At 51.3% G+C, this 24,081-nt stretch overlaps 1 protein-coding gene across 2 annotated transcripts in view; it reads right to left on the bottom strand.

Moving 5' to 3' along the window:
* PTPRN2 (protein tyrosine phosphatase receptor type N2) overlaps nucleotides 1-24,081 on the bottom strand; it is a 479,830-nt gene that overhangs the window by 281,022 nt on the left and 174,727 nt on the right. For both annotated transcript variants that reach the window (XM_070423558.1, XM_070423559.1), the window contains exon 4: nucleotides 11,956-12,058. In XM_070423558.1, coding sequence (XP_070279659.1) covers nucleotides 11,956-12,058 — 103 coding nt within the window. The remainder of the gene's footprint in view (nucleotides 1-11,955; nucleotides 12,059-24,081) is intronic.

Genomic DNA, 24,081 nt, shown 5'->3' with positions numbered 1-24,081 from the left:
TTGTTAATAGCCAGAAGTTTGCTGTGATCTTTTGAATAATTTATTTAGAGTTTTTTGGATAATGTAGATAGGCGTGTTTAAAAACGAAAGTAAAGGGGGAGATGTGGGGCGAGGATCAAGCCTCGGACTAATGAAAGGACAGGGTCCTCTCATTGCCACGTGCAAGTCCCAGCTGGAGGCCAGGGCCCTCCCAGCACAATCATAGCCAACAGCTGTGGTTGTAAGCTTGAACCTATGGTCCAAACACGTAGCCCCACGTGCCTTGTGGTAGAGTTCAGGTGCATGTAGTTAAGTGAGGTTGAAACTCACGAGAATGCTGTAAACAACGTGATCACGCCCCTACTTTGCCTCGTGGCATCTGTTATAAAATAAAGACACGGCTTGTGGGCGCTGTTGTTGTCTCCTCATCAGGGAGCAGCGTCTCACAGCTTTCATTCTCTTGTCTGTCTTTCCTTAGTCCTTTCACCCCCCCCCCCCCCCCCCCCACACACACACTCAGTTTACCTTTTGGCCGCAACAAGTATTTGGCTTTTACGTAATAATGTGATTTTTCACTTGTACTTGAAGAACCAAATGTGACAAAGTTTATGCTAATTTCAAAAGATGAGGTGTTTGATGCCGAAACGTTAGCCTCCACTCCCTGCACAGGATGGACTTGGGAAAGGCGAGAATGCAGGAACAGGAGGCAAGACTTCGGGGAGCTGGTCCCCCCGAGAAGGCGTGGACTCCCGTCCAGCCCTGGGCAGTCTGGGCCCCAGAGCCGTCTGGGTGGCTGGGTCTGTGAGGCCGGCGCCTTCCTACCACAGCATCCACAGGGCCTGTCCAGAGAGCCCGGGCTGGGCACCTCCGAAGATGCACCCGCCCCCAGGACGATCAGGGCCCGAGGCCTTTGCTAGGCTGCAGGGAGCCGTCCAACCCTCCTGGGGCCGCCCCCTCTAGCTTGTCTTCTCACGTGGTGCCCGGAGTCCCCGCCGGGGTGTGACCCGTCCAGACGCCCCAGCAGCCTCAGCAGAAGGCACCGCAACCCTGTTCCACAGGCAGGAGACCGGCCTGGTAAAAGGGGGAGGCCAACTCTGGGTGTCCCCGAAACTGGATTGCTTCCTGGTCTGGAATCTGGACTCAAGACTGGGGTCATGGGTCAGGCAATGCGCACCTGGTTGCGGCCAACCTGTCACCTGCTCACCACCGCCTCCCCAGGGACCACGATGCCTCCCACCGGCTGGTTAGCGGGGTTCCAGCCCATCCCTGAGAGCAGCATGGAAGCTCCCTATTCTCATTGATGAGAGATGTGGCCGTGACCACAGAGTGAGACCCACACCATGCGTCTCTATGTGGCTGTGTGTCTGTGTGTGTCCGTGTCTCTGTGTGTATGTATGTGTGTGTCTGAGTATTTGTGTCTGTGTGTATGTGTGTCTCTGTGTGTATGAGTATTTGTGTGTGTCTGTGTGCCTATGTGTGTCCATGTGTATGTGTGTCTATCTGTGTGTGTCTGCGTATATGTGTGTGTCTGTGTTTCCACGTGTATCTGTATGTGTGTGTGTCTTTGTGTATGTATGTGTCTATGTGTGTATCTCTGTGTGTGCATGTGTGTCTATGTGTCTATCTGTATGTGTGTATGTGTATGTATGTGTCTGTCTGTGTGTGTCTATGTGTATATATGTGTGTCCATGTGTCTATGTATGTATCTCTGTGTGTCTGTATCTGTGTGTCTATGTGTATGTGTGTGTGTATATGTGTGTATGTGTTTTTGTGTGTGCCCATGTGTCTGTGTGTCTGTGTATGTGTGTGTGTCTATCTGTGTGTGTCTGTGTATATATTTGTGTGTGTATGTTTTGTAGGTGTTCAGTGAGCTGTCTTACTGCAAACAAAGGACCCATTTGCTAATATCTGTATCCACGTTTAGTGACCAGAAAACGTTTCAAAGACTTTTCATGCGAACATGACAGTTTGTTACTCACATGGGGTCTTCACTGTGAGGCGGAGTAAGTGCATTGGGTGCTGGTGGATGTGTGACTCGTCATGGGGTCCAACCTCAAGTGCCGGAGAGCAGGCCCGGCGGCGTGTTCACGTGGGAAGTCCAAGTCCAGCGCAGGTCACTGGTGTTGGGTGTGCGACCACATGTGCTTCATAAAAGCCGGGCCTCAGCACAATTTCATATTTGTGTTTCATTGCCTCCATTGATAAAACTGTCCTGTTGTTATTTCTAATGATTTTTTAAGTTCTAATTGCTCGCTCTTAATAGGCACATAAATTATCAAGAGCTTTACAGTTCTCTGCACCTCAAATCATGGCTATAGGTTTCCTGACCAGTTTTTAATGGATGAAACCTCATGTCCCGTGCTGTGAGAGTCTAATTTAACTGAAGTCACTTTACTCCTCTGGTACTGTGTCCGTTTTTCTCACTGATTGCTAATCAATGCAGACAGAGCCGCTCCCGAAAGGTGCCTTTAAACTGTCATATTCATCTTCCCGAGTCCTCCACGGGTTGTAACACTGTATCCCATGATGAGAGTGTCCGTCACTGGGCTGAGCAACATTGTAGCCATCAACTTGCACACCGACTCCTGCCCCCTCCTCTAGCGTGAAGCAGGTCAAAACTTTGTAAGTACACACCTTCGACTTCAGGATTAAACCCGTCCACACCTGGGTCTCCACGACTCCCTTTCCCACTCCCAGGCACCGACCTGCAGGCTCCCAGTAATGTGAGATGCTTTAAGCTTCACCCAAATTATACACAAATTCTTGGCAGAGGACACGGGGAGCGTATCTCAGCCCTTTCCTCACTCACCCTGACCTGTTGCACTGGCCACTGGGGCCCCGTCAATCACACAGAATCTGACCCGCGGCTTCCCCTCCTTGGCGTAACTGCTTCATCACATCCTGCTTTCTGGGGCCTTTGCAGAGGGCCCTTGGGGTCTCAGGTCCTCGGCGTCCCTTCTGCTCCCAGCTCCACTTCCCCCAGAATTGGCGCGTTGCCAAGTCTCCACGCGGCGCCCGAAGACTGCGTTCCAAGTCAGCTCTGCGGCCCGGACCCCCGGTTTGAGGCTGGGCCTCCTGGCCTCCGCTGTCTTGCATGAGACCGAGGACCTGTGCACTGGCCGGCAGTGGAGGCTGACAGACGTGCTGAGTCCGGAGCCCCGGCCGTGCCTGCGGGAGGGAGGCGCCAGCAGGGCTGCGTGTGGTTATTCATCTCAGCAGCGTGAGGGCTACTCACGCTCCTTCTCTCACTCCACAGAGACTGGCTCATGAAAGGCCAGCAGGTGCCGGGCGGCTGCCCAGGAGGGTCGGGGAGAAGGTGGAGAAGGCGGACCCTCAACAAGCTCCTCATCGCAACCCCACACTCTGCTGTCCCTCAAGCGCAGGAATCAGAGGACGCGGCTCTTTCCACTGACAAGGACAGAGACCTGCTACCTGAGAAAACCTGGAAAACTAGAAGCTGCCGCAGATCGCATTGAAAATAAGACTCAGAGTCACAAATGCTGTGATGACAAAGCCTACCCATCACGGTCCACAGAGGACGACGACTGGGCACAGGACCCGCGTGAGAAAGGCCGCGATACCGTTCCCGGTGCTGCATGTCCCCGGGGCCAGGCCAGAGCTGACCGCGGACAGGAGCCCTGGCCAGAAGCACTCCGGCGCACAGGCACCAGGTGGCATCGTGGGCACCGCACCAGGAAGGCGGACGGCCCGGCCTGCGGGGCTGGCGTCAGAACCGCGGGCACAAAGCGGAATGTCAGCAACAGAAGGAAACGCGGAAACTGTTTGTCTGAGAAATGTCAGTTAAGTCAAAGTGTAAATACGGATATTTTGGCTTTGAGTCATAACAAAAATATATATTTATATATAATTACGTATATAAACTGTATATGAAAACCTATGCCCTGCAAAGAGTGGATATCATAGCTTTTTGAAGTACCTATTGAAAATTACCAAAAATACGGCATAAACTCAGCCACAAAGAAAACCTCAATGTTTCTGAAGAGTAAAAACTGACCAGTCATGTTCTCTGACTAAAAGGCAGTAAAAGACACTAATTTAAAGCTTCAAAACAACATATAATATTTTAAAATGCAAACACTTCTTGCTCCCACAGGTACAAAATGACACACAGGTAATTCTGAACAAAAGCAAAGGGAACAGCGCGAAGGCAGGGGCCTCAGCGAGGCCTGGAAGCAAAGGCAGAGAATCGCGGGTAATGAATGAGTAAAGTGAGTGCTTTAAAAACGCACAAATACGAACATGGACAAACTGTGCCATTCACCGCCATGTACAAAGAACAGTAACCCACGGCGCAGGAGGAGCCCGAGCGCCGTTCTCCTGGGGAAGCGGGACGGAGGGGGAGCGGTGAAGGGGCCGCAGCCCCCACCAGCCTCCCCCTCGAGCAGCGCCCACACCCGGCAGCCAGGGCGGCACGTGCTCCTCACAGACTCAGGAGACAAGGGGAGGCCATGGGTTCACCCACAGAGAAAATCCCAGCGAAACGCCAGGGAGCCCATCGCCTTGACGCTAAGGAACGTTTGGCAGAAGTTTCATGAAAAGAAGGAGACGGGACGTGTCTGTTTGTGCCGGGACAATCCCATCACCTTGACGCCCGCCTGGGGCCGAAGCTGAGGGCGAGGGTGAGGCCGGCAGTCCTTCCGCAGACCAGACCACAGTGTCCTCCTCGCAAGGCCCGGAGAGGAACACGGGCCCAGGGGCGGGACATGGAGCAGTTTCATTAGTACTCACAGGGCAGCATGCTGAGCAGCCAGGGGCAGTCAGGAGGCACCACGGGCGGAGGGCACTGCGCTGCTCTTCCTGCCCCAGGCTGGTGCCCCACGGGGGTGGGGGGGGGTGGTGGTGGAGAGGACTGGCCAGGGCTCCTGTGACCTGGTGGGGTGGGGGTGGGGGCGGAGGAGACCAGCCAGGGCTCCTGTGACTGGGTGGGGTAGGGGTGGGGGGGGACCGGCCAGGGCTCCTGTGACCGGGTGGGGTGGGGGTGGGGGGGGGCCGGTCAGGGCTCCTGTGACCGGGTGGGGTGGGGGTGGGAGTGGGGGAGACCGGCCAGGGCTCCTGTGACCGGGTGGGGTGGGGGTGGGGGCGGAGGAGACCGGCCAGGGCTCCTGTGACTGGGTGGGGTAGGAGGTGGGGGGGACCGGCCAGGGCTCCTGTGACCGGGTGGGGTGGGGTGGGAGTGGGGGGGGACTGGTCAGGGCTCCTGTGACCGGGTGGGGTGGGGGGTAGGAGTGGGGGAGACCGGCCAGGGCTCCTGTGACCGGGTGGGGTGGGGGTGGGGGTGGGGGGGACTGGTCAGGGCTCCTGTGACCGGGTGGGGTGGGGGTGGGAGTGGGGGAGACCGGCCAGGGCTCCTGTGACCGGGTGGGGGGATGGCCAGGGCTCCTGTGACCGAGTGGGGTGGGGCATGGGGGAGGCTGGCCAGGGCTCCCCCAGGAGCTCTGTTTTGCGAGCTGGATGATGTGCTTTTTAAGCTCAACTCGCTCAGGGAGAGAATTAGAAACGCAGCCAGAGGGCTGAGCTCACGCCCGCTCACAGCTGTCCCCAGTGCTGCTCACTACACAGGCAGAAAGCACTTCTACGGAACATGATGAGCTGACAGTAGCCTTGACTATAACGACTCTATATAGAGAGAAACCAAACTGAAATAGACCAATATCACCTCTCCATGGGAAAAAGATAGGGAAAGTCATACAGAAGAAAACTGCAATTTCAAATGTGTATATATATATTTAAATTTATCTTTATTGTTTAAAATATTAAGAGATCCCCTTTTTTAAAAGTTATAATCTGACTTGTAATAAAAACATAAATAAGCACCTTTTTCACAAAAAAATTGGTGTTTTAGTGAGACCCAACGCTGGTCTGTGAGCGGCCTCGCTGGCCGGCGCCCTTCTCTCTAGAAGCTCTGTGCTCTGCTGCCAGCAACTCGACCTCTCCTCCCCGGTGGTATTTTCCCTCCTCAGCGGTACTTTCTCCCTCGGCTGTACCTTCCCCCTCGGCGGTACTTTCCCTCCTCGGCTGTACCTTCCCCCTCGGCGGTACTTTCCTCCTAGGCTGTACTTTCCTCCTCGAGGTACTTCCCCATCGGCTGTACTTTCCCTCCTCAGTTGTACTTTCCTCCTCTGCTGTACTTTCCTCATCGGCGGTACTTTCCTCCTCGGTTGTACTTTCCTCCTCGGCTGTACTTTCCCCCTCGGCTGTACTTTCCCCCTCAGCTGTACTTTCCACCTCGACTGTACATTCCTCCTCGCGGTACTTTCCTCCTCGGCTGTACTTTCCCCCTCGGCTGTACTTTCCCCCTCAGCTGTACTTTTCCTCCTCGCGGTACTTTCCCCCTCAGCTGTACTTTCCTCCTCGTGGTACATTCCTCCTCGCGGTACTTTCCCCCTCGGCCGTACTTTCCTCCTCGGCTGTACTTTTCCTCCTCGGCTGTACTTTTCCTCCTCGGCTGTACTTTTCCTCCTCGGCTGTACTTTCCCCCTCGGCTGTACTTTTCCTCCTCGGCTGTACTTTCCTCCTCGGCTGTACTTTCCTCCTCGGCTGTACATTCCTCCTCGCGGTACTTTCCTCCTCGGCTGTACTTTCCCCCTCGGCTGTACTTTTCCTCCTCGACGGTACTTTCCCCCTCGGCTGTACTTTCCCCCTCGGCTGTACTTTCCTCCTCGTGGTACATTCCTCCTCGCGGTACTTTCCCCCTCGGCTGTACTTTCCTCCTCGGCTGTACTTTCCCCCTCGGCGGTACTTTCCTCCTCGATGGTACTTTCCCCCTCGGCTGTACTTTCCCTCCTCGCGGTACTTTCCTCCTCGACGGTACTTTCCCCCTCGGCTGTACTTTCCTCCTCGGCTGTACTTTCCCCCTCGGCTGTACTTTCCTCCTCGGCGGTACTTTCCCCCTCGGCTGTACTTTCCTCCTCGGCTGTACTTTCCCCCTCGGCTGTACTTTCCCCCTCGGCGGTACTTTTCCTCCTCGGCTGTACTTTTCCTCCTCGGCTGTACTTTCCTCCTCGTGGTACATTCCTCCTCGCGGTACTTTCCCCCTCGGCTGTACTTTCCTCCTCGGCTGTACTTTCCTCCTCGCGGTACTTTCCTCCTCGGCTGTACTTTCCCCCTCGGCTGTACTTTCCTCCTCGGCTGTACATTCCTCCTCGCGGTACTTTCCTCCTCGGCTGTACTTTTCCTCCTCGGCTGTACTTTCCTCCTCGGCTGTACTTTCCTCCTCGCGGTACTTTCCTCCTCGGCTGTACTTTCCTCCTCGCGGTACTTTCCCTATCAGCTGTACTTTCCTCCTCGCGGTACTTTCCTCCTCGGCTGTACTTTCCTCCTCGCGGTACTTTCCCTATCGGCTGTACTTTCCTCCTCGGCGGTACTTTTCCGTCATACCCCTGGCCTATGTTGCTGCATCAGGAGTGGCTCCTGCAGGACTCCCGGCCCCCCAGTCCCTGTTCTTGCATCTCGTCCCGCCTCCCGGTGGAGTGGAGGTTTCTGGGATGGTTCATGCTGCACAGGTGAGTCTCCAGGAGGAAGGAAAGAGAAGTGGTTGGTGTTTAAATGCCCAAATATAACTTACAGACCAGTGTCAAGCCCTGGCCATTGCACTTGGTGGTTGGAGTATCAGTCCCCATACCGAAGGGTGGTGGGTTTCATTCCTGGTCAAGGGCATAGACCTGCATTGTAGGTTTGATACCATCACCCGATTGGTGTGTGTGTGTGTGTGTGTGTGTGTGTGTGTGTGTGTGTGTATGTGTTTCCCCCACTCCCTCCCTTCCACTCTCTAAAATCAATGGAAAAAATATCTTCAGGTGAGGACTAACTAACTAACTAATGATTACTGTCAAGAGTTTGGACTCATTCAAGACAGCGTGGCCTACGTATTATTAATTTTTTAAAGGAAAAGTCTTACAGACACCGAGAACTCCTGCACGTCCACACTCGGTATGGGTCTCATGCTCACCCCCAAGAGATTTGGAAACCAACTTCTTGGGTGGCGTGTGCTACTTCCTGTCAGATGGGGGCAACATCTTCCTGCTCCTAGACTTGCCGAGCAGAGGCTGTGGGTGTGGGAGAGTCTCTCCAGCACTCAGACTCCACACAGTCTTCAGGGAAGGACCTGCCCACTTTCACCAACAGGAAGAGCAGGCACGAGCTCAGCAAGGAGAGAGCAAGCCTCCCTGAGGCCGGTGTTGGACTTGGTCCTCAACCCACTGCATCTCAGCTCCTTCCCTGCATCTCAGCTCCCTCCCTGGGCTCAGCTCCTGCCCTGCATCTCAGCTCCCTCCCTGCATCTCAGCTCCCTCCCTGGGCTCAGCTCCCTCCCTGCATCTCAGCTCTCTCCCTGGGCTCAGCTCCCACCCTGCATCTCAGCTCCCTCCCTGGGTTCAGCTCCCACCCTGCATCTCAGCTCCCGCCCTGAATCTCAGCTCCCTCCCTGGGCTCAGCTTCCGCCCTGCATCTCAGCTCCCTCCCTGTATCTCAGCTCCTGCCCTGGGCTCAGCTCCCTCCCTGTATCTCAACTCCCTCCATGCATCTCAGCTCCAGCCCTGGGCTCAGCTCCCACCCTGCATCTCAGCTCCCTCCCTGCATCTCAGCTCCCACCCTGCATCTCAGTTCCCTCCCTGGGCTCAGCTCCCACCCTGCATCTCAGCTCCCTCCCTACATCTCAGCACCCTCCCTGCATCTCAGCTCCCTCCTTACATCACAGCTCCCACCCTGCATCTCAGCTCCCTCCCTGTATCTCAGCTTCCTCCCTTCATCTCAGCTCCCTCCCTGTATATCAGCTCCCTCCCTGCATCTCAGCTCCCTCCCTGAATCTCAGCTCCCTCCCTGGGCTCATCTCCCTCCCTGCATCTCAGCTCCCAACCTGCATCTCAGCTCCCTCCCTGGGCTGAGCTCCCACCCTGCATCTCAGCTCCCTCCCTGCATCTCAGCTCTTACCCTGCATCTCAGCTACCTCCCTGCATCTCAGCTCCCGCCCTGCATCTCAGCTCCCTCCCTGGGCTCAGCTCCCTCCCTGCATCTCAGCTCCCTCCCTGGGCTCAGCTCCCTCCTTGCATCTCAGCTCCCTCCCTGGGCTCAGCTCCCTCCCTGGGCTCAGCTCCCTCCCTGCATCTCAGCTCCCTCCCTGGGCTCAGCTCCCTCCCTGCATCTGAGCTCCCTCCCTGGGCTCAGCTCCCACCCTGCATCTCAGCTCCCTCCCTGGGCTCAGCTCCCGCCTGGGCTCAGCTCCCTCCCTGCATCTCAGCTCCCTCCCTGCATCTCAGCTCCCTCCCTGTATAACAGCTCCCTCCCTGCATCTCAGCTCCCTCCCTGAATCTCAGCTCCCTCCCTGGGCTCAGCTCCCTCCCTGCATCTCAGCTCCCTCCCTGAATCTCAGCTCCCTCCCTGGGCTCATCTCCCTCCCTGCATCTCAGCTCCCAACCTGCATCTCAGCTCCCTCCCTGGGCTGAGCTCCCACCCTGCATCTCAGCTCCCTCCCTGCATCTCAGCTCTTACCCTGCATCTCAGCTACCTCCCTGCATCTCAGCTCCCGCCCTGCATCTCAGCTCCCTCCCTGGGCTCAGCTCCCTCCCTGCATCTCAGCTCCCTCCCTGGGCTCAGCTCCCTCCTTGCATCTCAGCTCCCTCCCTGGGCTCAGCTCCCTCCCTGGGCTCAGCTCCCTCCCTGCATCTCAGCTCCCTCCCTGGGCTCAGCTCCCTCCCTGCATCTGAGCTCCCTCCCTGGGCTCAGCTCCCACCCTGCATCTCAGCTCCCTCCCTGGGCTCAGCTCCCGCCTGGGCTCAGCTCCCTCCCTGCATCTCAGCTCCCTCCCTGCATCTCAGCTCCCTCCCTGTATAACAGCTCCCTCCCTGCATCTCAGCTCCCTCCCTGAATCTCAGCTCCCTCCCTGGGCTCAGCTCCCGCCCTGCATCTCAGCTCCCTCCCTGCATCTCAGCTCCCACCCTGCATCTCAGCTCCCTCCCTGCATCTCAGCTCCCTCCCTGGGCTCAGCTCCCACCCTGCATCTCAGCTCCCTCCCTGGGCTCAGCTCCCACCCTGCATCTCAGCTCCCGCCCTGCATTTCAGCTCCCTCCCTGCATCCCAGCTCCCGCCCTGCATCTCAGCTCCCTCCCTGTATCTCAGCTCCCTCCCTGGGCTCAGCTCCCACCCTGCATCTCAGCTCCCGCCCTGCATCTCAGCTCCCTCCCTGCATCTCAGCTCCCACCCTGCATCTCAGCTCCTTCCCTGGGCTCAGCTCCCGCCCTGCATCTCAGCTCCCTCCCTGTATCTCAGCTCCCTCCCTGGGCTCAGCTCCCACCCTGCATCTCAGCTCCCTCTCTGCATCCCAGCTCCCTCCCTGAATCTCAGCTCCTGCCCTGCATCTCAGCTCCCTCCATGCGTCTCAGCTCCCACCCTGCATCTCAGCTCCCTCCCTGCATCTCAGCTCCCACCCTGCATCTCAGCTCCCTCCCTGCATCCCAGCTCCCTCTCTGCATCTCAGCTCCCGCCCTGCATCTCAGCTCCCTCCCTGCATCTCAGCTCCCTCCCTGGGTCAGCTCCTGCCCTGCATCTCAGTTCCCTCCCTGCATCTCAGCTCCCACCCTGCATCTCAGCTCCCTCCCTGCATCTCAGCTCCTTCCCTGCATCTCAGCTCCCTCCCTGCATCTCAGCTCCCGCCCTGTATATCAGCTCCCTCCCTGCATCTCAGCTCCCACCCTGCATCTCAGCTCCCTCCCTGCATCTCAGCTCCCGCCCTGCATCTCAGCTCCCTCCCTGCATCTCAGCTCCCTCCCTGTATCTCAGCTCCCTCCCTGAATCTCAGCTCCCTGCCTGGGCTCAGCTCCCGCCCTGCATCTCAGCTCCCGCCATGAATCTCAGCTCCCTCCCTGTATCTCAGCTCCCTCCCTGGGCTCAGCTCCCTCCCTGCATCTCTGCTCCCTCCCTGCATCTCAGGTCCCACCCTGCATCTCAGCTCCCTCCCTGCATCTCAGCTCCCACCCTGCATCTCAGCTCCCTCCCTGCATCTCAGCTCCCGCCCTGCATCTCAGCTCCCTCCCTGTATCTCAGCTCCCTCCCAGAATCTCAGCTCCCTCCCTGCATCTCAGCTCCCTCCCTGCATCCCAGCTCCCTCCCTGCATCTCCGCTCCCTCTCTGCATCTCAGCTCCCTCCCTGCATCTCAGCTCCCTCCCTGCATCTCAGCTCCCACCCTGCACCTCAGCTTCCTCCCTGGGCTCAGCTCCCGCCCTGCATCTCAGCTCCCGCCCTGCATCTCAGCTCCCGCCCTGCATCGCAGCTCCCTCCCTGCATCTCAGCTCCCACCCTGCATCTCAGCTCCCTCCCTGCATCTCAGCTCCCACCCTGCATCTCAGCTCCCACCCTGCATCTCAGCTCCCTCCCTGCATCTCAGCTCCCTCCCTGCATCTCAGCTCCCGCCCTGCATCTCAGCTCCCTCCCTGCATCTCAGCTCCCACCCTGCATCTCAGCTCCTCTCTTGTCTCAACTCCAGATGAGAGGAGACCTCCACAATCACCTGGCAGTGAGCAGAGGGTGGAAATGGAGTTGGAGTTAAATATCCACTCAGTGTAGTCTCTGTGTTTGGAGAACAGGAGGACTTGTGGGTGATTCAGCTCTTTTTACTAAGGTGAACTCTACTTGTTTCTGAACAATGAGACCCTTGATTTCTCTGCTCTCAACCAAGGTTCATTCTGGAGATGCGGGACTTTTCCAAAGGTCTCAGGCGCCAGGGGCTGGGCTGGGGGACCTTGGACTTGCCCTCGGTGAAAAAGGTACCTTGTAGTAGGGTCACCTGCACACCCTCCTCCGTGGGCTGATACAGTGGAGAAAGGGAGCACCCCTCTTCCTCATAGACACCCAAACTTTCAGGAAACTCTACACCAGGAAGACTGAGGGTGCTACGTTAAAGAGAAATAGGCTTGACAGGTGCTGGCTGTGGGGTTGCAGAGACGTCAACCAAGTCGACTCACCTGGCCAGGTGGGCAGCATCAGGACGTCGCAGGTGGGTTCGGGGGACGTGGGCCAGCTCCCGGGCCAGCACGTGCTGCGTGTAGTCATCCTGCCACGCGAAGCCTGTGGGGAAGATGCAGAGCCACATGTGAACTTGGGAGTGGAGCCAAAGCCCTTGTTTGGTGCCATGAGGCGCCCTGTCCCCAGCAGGTGAGCCGGGCTCCCCACCCTGCGCCTCACTGATGCTCTGCAGGAAACTCGGGCTGAGCATTTGCGGGGAAGGGAGGGCTGCCCTCTGTGAGCGAGGCAAACCTGCTGTGAGGTCTGATCAAATCATTGAATCCACACCCTCCCCTGGGAGCTGGCCTTTAGCACTTCACAACGGACGGACAAAACGACATTCCCTTTCACTGAGCCCACATTCCACTTGCTCAGACCATCATCCTTCCCCTCTGGACCTTCTCAGGGTCCGGACCTGCCCAGAGAATGCTAGGCCCAGAAAAAGCTGCCTAGAATCCTTCAAACCTCTAACTCCCCGTCCCTGGGTGCTGGCGCCATTTTGGGGTTCAGCCCATCTGGTAGCTAGGTGACCTGATAAATGTATAATCCCTCACCTCGTGTGTTCCTCCTTCAGCGACCCGAACACTTTCAACACAGGATGGGTGCAGCCATGGCAAGGTCTCACCGTGTGCACAGTTGCCCACTCACCGCCACCCCTGGCGGCTTGTTCTCCAGCCCCAGCTGGTTAGAGCCCGCACTTGGGATGAAATGAGGGGCATTGTTGCTGGGAAAGCAATCACCCTGCGGCTCAGTGGACCGGTTACATTATATTTGTACTCAAATGTTATGACAAAGCCTTATTTATAAGAAGGGCGACGTGGTGATGGAGGCGAAATCCATGTGATTATGCATTAATTACACGCGCTGCAGATCGCATGATAATTACTCCCAAAATTACCAAATAACCCCCCGGAATAATTATTATGCAATTTGTACATTTTAGATCTTATGGTAACATGTTAGCACTTACAACAACCCCATGCAATTATCCATAATTACCTCATCACTAAATATCATGTAATTACAGAGATATTTTTATGCCCTGTGCAAAAATGCATTGCCACCTTCAGATCCGGACAGCTCCATGCTGTGTGCGTGTGTGCGCATGTGGATGGGGTGTGTGTGCATGCATGTGTAGTGCATGTGTGCATGCATGTGCGTGCGTGCACATGTAGTGCATTTGTGTATATGTGTGTGCATGCATGTGTGGTGCATTTGTGTGTATGTGTGTGTATGTGTGCGATGCAAGGAGGCCCAGACTTGCTGAGATCACACGTTCCGGGCTGGATGAAAGCATGCTAAGGAGACACAAGCTCCCTCACAGGCACTCTTTAATACTTGTTTGAAATGCAACTCTGACATTTTAAAAAATGTACAAATGGCAACATTCAAACAGCGGCGCGATTCTAGCCCTGAAGTCTGACAGCACGACAAGGGGAAGCTGCCGGGGAAGCTCGCCTCGCCGCTTGGCGGGCAGCCTGCACTGAGGGCTCCGTCAGGGCGTAACAGTGAGAGGAGAGGCCCCGCAGGGACCGCCAGCCCACCGGTACCTGATCCAGGACTAACATCCTAATCATTGCAAGTCTGTCCCATTGGCTACAGCAGCTAAAAACCACCGCAGGTGCAAGCCCTGTGTTCGTGGCTGCGATTGGTCCCAGCCCAGCCTAGGCTCGATGGAGAGCACATGTGTGATATTCGCGTAGCAGTGAGCACAGCTATACATACGCTGCTCCCGTGGCTTGAATGCTAACATCTACCTGGAAACAGGAAAACAGTCGAGACTCAAAGGGAACCTCCCAGGAAACAATTAATTTAAATAACAGAATTTCAATAACACTCCCTATCGAAGGAGCACGGAAGTCGAGTGGTGTCGATTCTGGGGCCTGTGAAGAGGGCTCGATCCTTCCAGAACCGCAGTTGTCGATGGATAAAGGGCTCTGTGTGGGCACAGGGGAGCCTGAACCCCGGCCCAGGCATCTCAGTTTTCCGGGAGCAGGCAGGAGCTGGGCCTCGCTCTACAAACAAGAACCGCATCGCTCCAAGGGTTTAGGTGTCCCCAGGCCCTCTCCCAGGGCACACAGGAGGAGCTGCCACCCTGGGCGGGTAGAAGCCACTTCCAGGAAACTGGACAAGACACTTTTCCTATCCCCGCTGAGTACCACTGACGACCCTGGAGAGTCTTCCCGCTGAGGCTGTGAGGGTGGAGAGAAGCCCGAGGACTCAGGCCCTTGGGCCCAGGAAGGAAATGTGCGAGGTTGTCTGGCTCAGCGCCCAATCCTTAGGAACACAGCAGGCGCAGGGCCCAACTCTAGCGTCTCCCTCCCCCGGCCAGAGGGCAGGAAGGAGCAACTGAGCACATGCTACACAAGCAGCTCCGCTCCCGCCCACACCACAAAGCGCAGACCACAGCACCCGCCCACCACGGCCAAGGGCCTCTGGGTGCCCTTCCCCACAGGCTGCAAAGAGGCCTCCGCCTCCGGGGACCCTGCCAGGTGGGCACTGCCTGCCGTCACTGGGGGCCACGTGGGGAGCTGAAACCCACGCGCCCCTGCCCAGCAGGTCGGACAAGAGCTGCTCTCGGGTGTCAGCAGGTGGGGAACCCGACCCAGCAGAGCGGTGCCAGGAAAGGCCAGTTAAACCAGGTTCACTGAGATCCAGGGTCTCGTGATGGAATACAGAAGTGCCCAGGTTTCAACCGAAAACCAGTCCTCCTGAGAATCGGAGAGATCTCAAACGGAATGAAAAAGGCCTCGTGGACACCCACCTGAGATGACGGAGATGCGAGCAGGGCCCAGCAAGGACGGCGAAGCAGCGGACAGAAACCCTTCCGCCCATGCACAGGCACCAGCGCACCTGAGACTAGTGAACAGGAAGCCCAGCAAAGAAACAGAAATGAAATAAGAACCAAATGCAGATGTTGTAACGGGAAAATGAACAGCTGAGCGGGTGCCTGTGATTGGAGGGCGGTGGGACGGGGAGTGGTGGGTCTGTGAGCTGCAAGACAAAGACACAGAAACCACCCCATTCCCACAAAGGGAGAACATGGCCCGGGAAAACCGTGGGGCTACAGCCAAAGGCCCCAGTTCCTGCCGCCAGAGTCCCAGATGGAGAGGAGAAGGGGGCACTCACAGGGTGAAGACACTCAAAAAAGGGGTGGTGAACCCTTTCCATGTGGGCAAGAGATATAAACCCAAAGATTACAGAAGCTGACACACCAAAAGGAGACACCCAAATCCCCTCCTACTGCAAACTAAACACAAAGTAAAACTACCACAGCATCCAGAGAAACACAGCACCTTCCTACGGGGGAAGGGTTCCAATGACACAGGACTTCTCATCAGAACCTCAGAGGCCATGGGAAAGCCCACGCACGTTCCCCGCGCTGAGGAAAGAGCTGCCCACCAGGTACCCGGTGAAAACGTCTTTAAGGAATGACAGCAAATCAAGACGGTCTCAGAGGGGGGATGAGAGTTCTGTTTTTCACCAGCAGACTCACCCTGCAAGAACCGCTGAGCAGAGGTCTAAGCAGAGAGAGGAGAAGCAGCCGGGGGTGTCCAGAAGGAAAGGCGATCACGGGAGACAAAGGAAATGCAATCGGTTCAGTTTCCCTTGAGTTTCCTAGACTTTGTTTGGCAGTGGAAGCAAATGCAATAATACCGTCTGATGTGCTTCCAAAAATATGCTGAGGAAATAATTAAAACAACTGTAACAAATAGTAGGGAGGCTTCCTCGAGGGAGGTATGCATACTACCAGCATATGCCACTCAGACTGGCAAAATGAAACCCCCAGTGAGCTCATGTGTAGATAGTGTAATATCTAGACCAAGCACTGAAAACATTAGCAAGAGAGTCACTCAAAAATACTATACACAGCCCTAGCTAGTTTGGCTCAGTGGATAGAGCATCAGCCTGTGGGCTGAAGGGTCCCGGGTTTGATTCTGGTCAGGGGTTGTGGACTTGATCCCCAGTAGTGGGCGTGAAGGCAGCAGTTGATCAATGATTATTTCTCATCATTGATGCTTCTATCTCTCCCTTTCCTTTCTTCTCTGAAATCAATCAATAAATATATAAACATTATACATGCCGAGACTGGTTTGGCTCAGTGGATAGAGCGTCGGCCTGCGGACTGGGGGGTCCCGGGTTCGATTCTGGTCAAGGGCATGTGCCTGGGTTGCGGGCACATCCCCAGTGGGAGATGTGCAGGAGGCAGCTGATCGATGTTTCTCTCTCGTCGATGTTTCTAGCTCTCTATCTCTCTCCCTTCCTCTCTGTAAAAAATCAATAAAATATATTTTTTAAAAAAAACAAAAAAAAAACATTATACATAAGCCAAAATGGAATGCCTATGTGACCTAAAGAAATACAGGGGGATGGGGGGAAAAGAGAATAGAACAAATACAAAACAAAAAATAGCATAAGAAATTTAAGCCCCAAGATATTAAAAAAAAAAATACCTTAAATGTAAATGGGTTAAATATACCCAGGAAGACAGACATTGACTGAGTGGATTAAAAATGCTCAACTCAAGATTAAAAATGGTGGTAGAGTAAGTGAATGCTGCCCAGGACCAAACTAGAATTACAACTAAAATACAGAAAAACTTCCTGAATAACCAATGGGAGACTCACAGGAGAGAACCCTGATAACTGAGAACAGAAAGTGGAGATGGCATAGAGACTGGTAGGAGGAGCAGAGGCACCAAAGGGCTGGTCTGGCGCCCACAGACAGCAGCTGAGTCCTGGAGAGATATCTCAACTGGGGGAGGGGGGAGCTGCTAAGAACTCTGGGGTCTAATCCCCAAGCTGGGCCCCCCAGCAGAGAGCACCACAACTGAGAAGGGTACCCCAGCAGAGAGCACCACAACTGAGAAGGGACATCTGGCTGTGAAAAGCAGCAGAGTTGCTATCTGCCAGGGAGAGATGGCTGGAAATTCAGACACCCTCTTAAAGGGCCAATGAATAAAACTAGTTGTGGAGCCACCCACATTGTGCTCCAGCAGAGGGAGGGAGGAGTGGACTGGAGCTGTGTGAGCAGAAACCAGGATGGGGGCTTTAGAGTTAGAGCTCAGAAAGCAGAAACCCTGGTTTTCTATGCTGATTCATTTGCTCACACTATGGAGGCCATCTTCCTCACACAGACATTTGCTGTACAGGTGGCTTTGCCTGGGGGAAAGACAGTTGACCCACCCTATTGGAAAACACCTTGCCCCATGGTGTGAGTTTCTGAGGCCCAATAAGAGACTGAGAAAAACAATTAGCCTCCAGGCAGAAGCAATTGCCCCACCCTATTGGAAAAAACTCTCGCCACACTTGTGGACGATGGCCTAAGGGTAATTCAAGGCAGAATCCTATCAGTCTGCAGGCAGAGGCAATTTCTGGAGGCTTTGAGTGATTGCCTGATCTAATTAGTAAGAAATAGTGTTTGACACTGTCCTGCACTGGAGATTGAGAGATGTAGCAAATCAACCTACCACCTAGTCATAAACCCAAACAGGCAGCCAAAATGAGGAGACAAAGAAACAACCCCCAAATGAAAAAACAAGAGAATTCTTCAGAAGAAGCGATAAATGAAATGGAGATAAGAAAATTATCAAACATAGAGTTTAGGACAATGAGGTAAAGATACTCAACAACATGAGAAAAGAGATAGTAACTATGAAAACAGAAATAAATTACATAGCACAAATAAAGAACACATTGGAAGGAATACTCAGCTGACTAGTGGAAGCTGAGGATTGAATCAGTGAATTAGAAGACAGGTTTGAAAAATATCACTCAGAGAATCAAAAAGAAAAAAAACAATTAAAAAACAGTAGGACAGGGAAAGAGAGCTGAGGGACGATGTGAAACATAACAATATTAGAATAGCAGGTGTGCCAGAAGAGGCAGAATGGGAGAAAGGAATAGAGAAGGTGTTTGAAGAAATAATAGCAGAAAACTTCCCTAACCTGGCAGAGGAAAAAGTCACACAAGTTCAAGAGGCATTGAGAACCCAAACAGGCCCATGCCCAGACACATCATAATTAAAATGTCAAAAATTAAAGACAAAGAGAGAATCTTAAAGGCAGCAAGAGAAAAGAAAACTGTTACATACAAAGGAGCTCCCATAAGGCTGACACCTGATTTCTCATCAGATACTCTACAGGCCAGAAGGGAATGTTATGAAGTACTCAGGGTAATGGAAAGCAGGGATCTGAGACCAATATTACTATATCCAGCAAGGCTATCATTCAAAATAGAAGGTGAAATAAAGTTTTTTTCCAGACAAAAGGAAAAAAAGGCTAAAGGAGTACATCACCACCAAGCCAGCATTACAAGAAATGCTAAAGGGACTGCTGTAATGTGAAGAAGAAATAGAGAGAGAAACCTAGCCATACAGATTTAAAATGGCAATAAATAAGTACCTATCTATACTAATAATAGAGGAATGTGCAAATTGTCTGGGACGCTGTTACAGTAATAATAACGACCAAACAGCAGGCTGCGTGGGGTGACAAGGCCAGCACGGGGGTTAGTGAGGGACGACTAAATGACTGAATAGCAGGCTGCGTGGGGCGACCAGGCCAGCAGGGGGGCAGTTGGGGACAACCAGGCTGGTGGGGTGGGGGGGCAGTTGGGGGTGACCAGACCAGAGGGAGGGGGCAGTTGGGGGCAACCCGGCCACCAGGGTGGGGCAGTTGGGGGTGACCAAGCTGGCGGGGGGTGGGGGAGGAGGCAGTTAGGGGCGACCAGGCAGGCAGGCAGTTGAACAGTTAGGAGCCAGAGGTCCCAGATTGTGGAAGGGATGTCCGACTGCCAGTTTAGGCCTGATCCCCAGGAATGGGCCTAAACCAGCAGTTGGACATCCCCCAAGGGGTCCTGGATTGGAGAAGGTACAGGCTGGGCTGAGGGGACTCCCCCCCCCTTCCCCCCCAATGCATGAATTTTGTGCACTGGGCATCTAGTCAATAATAACCCTAAATGTAAATGGATTAAATGTTCCAATAAAAAGGCATAGGGTAGCTGAATGGATACAAAAACATGACCCAACTAAATGCTGCCTACAAGAGACCAAACTCAGAATAAAAGACTCACACAGAATGAGAGTGAAGGGATGGAAAAATATTTCTTCCATGCAAATGGAAACAAACAAAAGCAGGAATAGCAATACTCATATCCAACAAAATAGACTTCAAAATGAAGGCCATCACAAGAAACAATAAAGGTCACTACAAAATACTAAAGGGATCAATCCAAAAGAGGATATAACCCTGGTAAATATATATATATATATATTCAAGATAGTATTATTTTTTTTTTTTTTTTTTTTAAATTAAATCTTTATTGTTCAGATTATTACATTTGTTCCTCTTTTTTCCCCCCATAACTCCCCTCCTTCCAGCTCCCACCCCACCCTCCACCCTCACTCCCCACCCACTGTGTTCATCCATAGGTGCATGATTTTTGTCCAGTCACTTCCCGCATCTCCCACACCCCTTTTTCCCCCAAGAATAGTCAGTCTATTCCCTTTCTATGTCCCTGATTCTATTATAATCACCAGTTCATTCTGTACATCAGGTTATTTATTCACTTGATTCTTAGATTCATTTGTTGATAGATGCATGTTTGTTGTTCATAATTTGTATCTTTACCTTTTTCTTCTTCTTCCTCTTCTTAAAGGATACCTTTCAGCATTTCATATAATACTGGTTTGGCGGTGATGAACTCCTTTAGCTTTTCCTTATCTGTGAAGCTCTTTATCTGACCTTCAATTCTGAATGATAGCTTTGCTGGATAAAGTAATCTTGGTTGTAGGTTCTTGGTATTCAGCACTTTGAATATTTCTTGCCATTCCCTTCTGGCCTGCAAAGTTTCTGTTGAGAAATCAGCTGACAGTCGTATGGGTATTCCCTTGTAGGTAATTGAGCCTCTTTCTCTTGCTGCTTTTAAGATTTTCTCTTTGTCTTTTGCTCTTGGCATTTTAATGATGATGTGTCTTGGTGTGGTCCTCTTTGGATTCCTTTTGTTTGGGGTTCTCTGCGCTTCTTGGACCTGTAAGTCCATTTCTTTCACCAGGTGAGGGAAGTTTTCAGCCATTATTTCTTGAAATAGGTTTTCAATATCTTGCTGTCTCTCATCTTCTGGCACTCCAATGACTCTGATATTAGACCGCTTAAAGCTGTCCCAGAGGCTCCTTACACTATCTTCACATTTTCGGATTCTTTTTTCATTTTGCTTTTCCAATTGGGTGTTTTTTGTCGAATCTTTGGTTTGATTATTGTACTCCTCTGGTCTGCTATTGGGTATAATATTCTTTATTTCAGTCCGTGTATGCTTACTTTCTAATTTCTTTATCGTAGCATCGAGGGTCTCATTAGTTTTCGTGAGGTTCTGCACAAATTTATGGCAAGCCCTCAAAATTGCGATTCTTAGCTCCATATCCTCCATTTCTGTCATGTTTTTTTGTCTCCGCATCTTTTATGCTTTCTTGGTGCACCCCCTTGTGGTCTCTGTGCGCAGTCTTGTTCTAGCCAAGCCTTAATTGTTGTAGTTAACACTAGAGGGATTTGACCCTCAGGCCGACTGGCTATAGGAATCAGCTGTGCGGAAAACGTCTGTCTTCTGGGGAGGCGCTAATCCAGCCTTTGCCTGAGGCGATCGGCAAATGGCTGTGCGCAGGCTTTGGGCGGGGCGGGCTCAACAGGTCGGGCGGAGGGAGCAGTTATGGCCACGCTCAGTCCCGTTCCCAGAGGCTCTGCTTCTCAGAACCCCGGCAGCCGCTGCAAACCTCGGAGAGAAAGCTGCCCTCAGGTTCCAACTGATGCCGGATAATCCCGCTTCTCCCGTTTGAGTCTGGGTCCCTAGAGACTCGCCCGGATCTGGAGCCCAGAGTCTGAGACTCACTCCCGGCAGAAAACGACAACCGCGCCCTCAGCCACCAGCCCGCTTTCGCGCGCACCTCGGTACCTTTGTATTTTCCACACTGCGCCGCCTCTGAGCCTCGATTTGCTGTTCTCTTTCCTTCTAGTTGTAGAGTCTCTCTTCAGCCAGCCTTCCTGTGGTTCTGGGTGATGTCCGTTCAGTCTTTTAGTTGTATTTTTGAAATGGTTGTTTGCGGCAGCGGTCTCCGGTGTTTACCTACGCCGCCATCTTGCAAGATAGTATTATTTTTAATTTATAAAAATAATTTTGGAGAACTTTAAGGGAGAGAGGAACAACAATACAGTCATAGTAGGGGACTTTAACACCCCACTGACTTCACTGGATAGATCTTCCAGATAAAAAAAATCAACAAGGAAACAGTGACTCTAAAGGACACACTAGATCAGATGAATTAAATAGACATTTATACAACATTTCACCGCAAAGCTTCAGAATATACATTCTTCTCAAGTGCACAGGGGTCATTCACAAAGATAGATCACATGTTAGGATACAAAACAAGTCTCTACAAGTTCAAGAAGATTGAAATCATGTCAAGTATCTTCTCAGATCACAGTGGAATGAAATTAGAAAGCAACTACAGTAAAAACACTCAAAGACATTCAAACACATGGAGGCCAAATAGCATGTTATTAATGAATGGGTTACCAACAAGATCAAGAAAGAAATTTAAAAAACTTCCTGGAAACAAATGAAAATGAACACACAACAACCCAAAATCTATGGGACACAGTGAAAGCAGTGCTGAGAAGGAAGTTCACAGCACTACAGGCCTATTTCAAAAAACAAGAAAAATCAACAATAAACTATTTAACCCTACAACTTAAAGAACTAAAAAGAGAATAACAAGAAAAGCTCAGAGTAAGATGATGGAAGAAAATAGTAAAGATTAGAGCAGAAATAAATGACATAGAGGCTAAAAGAAAATACAAAAAATCAATGAAACCAAGAGTTGGTTCTTTGCAGGGATAAATAAGATTTATGAACTGTTAGCCAGACTCATGAAGAAATGGAGAGAGGACCCAAATGTATAAGATCATAAACAAAAGTACAGAAGTAACCACTGACACCACAGAAATACAAAGGATTGTAAGAAAATACTATGAACAACTATGTGCCAACAAGCTGGACAATGTGGATGAAATGGAAAAATTCTGGAAAAATACAACCTCTAAAAACTGAATCAGGAGGAATCAGGAAACCTGATTAGGCCAATAACAACTGATGAAATAGAAGTTAAAAAAACTTCCAGCAAACAAAAGCCCTGGTCTGGAAGGCTTCAAGCGGAGTTTTACCAAACATTCAAAGAAGAACTAACACTTCTATCCCTCAAACTATTTCAGAAAATCCAAGAGGAAGGAACGCTTCCAAGCTCTTTTCATGATTCCAGCATTATCCTAACTCCAAAACCAGATAAAGACACTACCAAGAGGGAGAATTACAGGCCAATATACCTGATGAACATAGATGCTAAAATCCTCAACAAAATATTAGCAAATTGGATCCAGCAATATATTAAAAAGATCATACACCATGACCAAGTGGGATTTATTCCAGGGATGCAAGACTGGTACAATATCCATCAATCAATATACGTGACACATCACATAAACAAAATGAAAGACAAAAATCACACAATTGTATCAATAGATGCAGAAAAAGCATTCAACAAAATCCAACACCCATTATTGATAAAAACTCTCAGCAAAGTGGGAAGAGAGGGAGCATATCTCAATATGATAAAGGCCATATATGACAAACCTACAGACACAAACCAATAGCATTTCCCCTAAGAACAGGAACAAGACAGGATGTCCGCTTTCACCACTCTATTCAACAGAGTACTGGAGGTCCTAGCCACAGCGAACAGATAAGAAGAAGAAATAAAAGGCAACCAAATTAGAAAGGAGGAAGTAAAACTCTCATTATTCACAGATGACATGATATAGAAAACCCTAAAGACTTCACCAAAAAACTATGAGATTTAATAAATGAATTTGGCAATGTGGTAGGATACAAAATCAACACCCCAAAATCAATGTCTTTTTTTATACACCAATAATGAATTCTCAGAAAGAGAAACTAAATAAACAATCCCATTTACCATTGCAACAAAAAAATTAAGACACTTAGGAATAACCTTAACCAAGGAGGCCAAAGACCTTACTCAGAAAACTACAGGACATTGAAAAAGAGATAGAAGAACATATAAAAAAGTGGAAGAATATATCATGTTCATGGATTGGTAGAATCAATATCATTAAAATGTCCATACTCCAAGGCAATCTATAAATTCAATGCAGTCCCTATTAAAGCTTCACAGATCTAGAACAAATATTCTAAAAATTTATATGGAACCAAAAGATACTCTGAAGAGATGCAGCAATCTTGAGAAAGAAGAACAAAGTTGGATGAATCACAATACCAGATCTCAAGGTATACTACAAAGCCACCATAATCAAAACAGCCTGTTACTGCCACAAGAACAGGCATATAGAGCAATGGAGCAGAACAGAGAACCCAGAAATCGACCCAAGCCATCATGCTCAATTAATATTTGACAAAGGAGGCAAAAGCATATAATGGAGTAAAGACAGTCTCTTCAATAAATGGTGTTGGGAAAATTGGACAGATACATGCAAAAAAATGAAACTAGACCACCAACTTACACCATACACAAAAATAAACTCAAAATGGATAAAAGACTTAAATGTAACTCATGAAACCATAAAAATCCTAGAAAAAACTATAGGCAGCAAAATCTCAGACACCTCTCATAGCAGTATGTTTATGGATACATCTCCTAGGGCAAAGGAAACTAAGGAGAAAATAATCAAATGGGACTACATCAAAATAAAAAGCTTCTGCACAGTAAAAGAAACCATCAACAAAATGAAAAGGGAGCCCACTGTATGGAAAAACATATTTGGCAATGATACATCTGATAAAGGGTTATTTCCAGAATATATAAGGAACTCATACACCTTAACAAAAGGAAGACAAACAACCCAATGAAAAAATGGGAAAGGACATAAATAGACTCTTCTCCAAAGAGGACACACAGAGGCCAAGAGACATATGAAAACTGCTCAAGGTTCTGATCATCAGAGAGATGCAAATCAAAACCACAATGAGGTACCATCTCACACCTGTCAGAATGGCTAC

Source organism: Myotis yumanensis, unplaced genomic scaffold (genome assembly GCF_028538775.1).
Source record: "Myotis yumanensis isolate MYYU_CA2020_CCGP unplaced genomic scaffold, mMyoYum1.0.hap1 SCAF_9, whole genome shotgun sequence".
In the NCBI taxonomy this organism is placed as follows: Eukaryota; Metazoa; Chordata; class Mammalia; order Chiroptera; family Vespertilionidae; genus Myotis; species Myotis yumanensis.
Note: the sequence above shows the minus strand (reverse complement) of the source record. Positions and strands in the feature narration are given on the sequence as shown.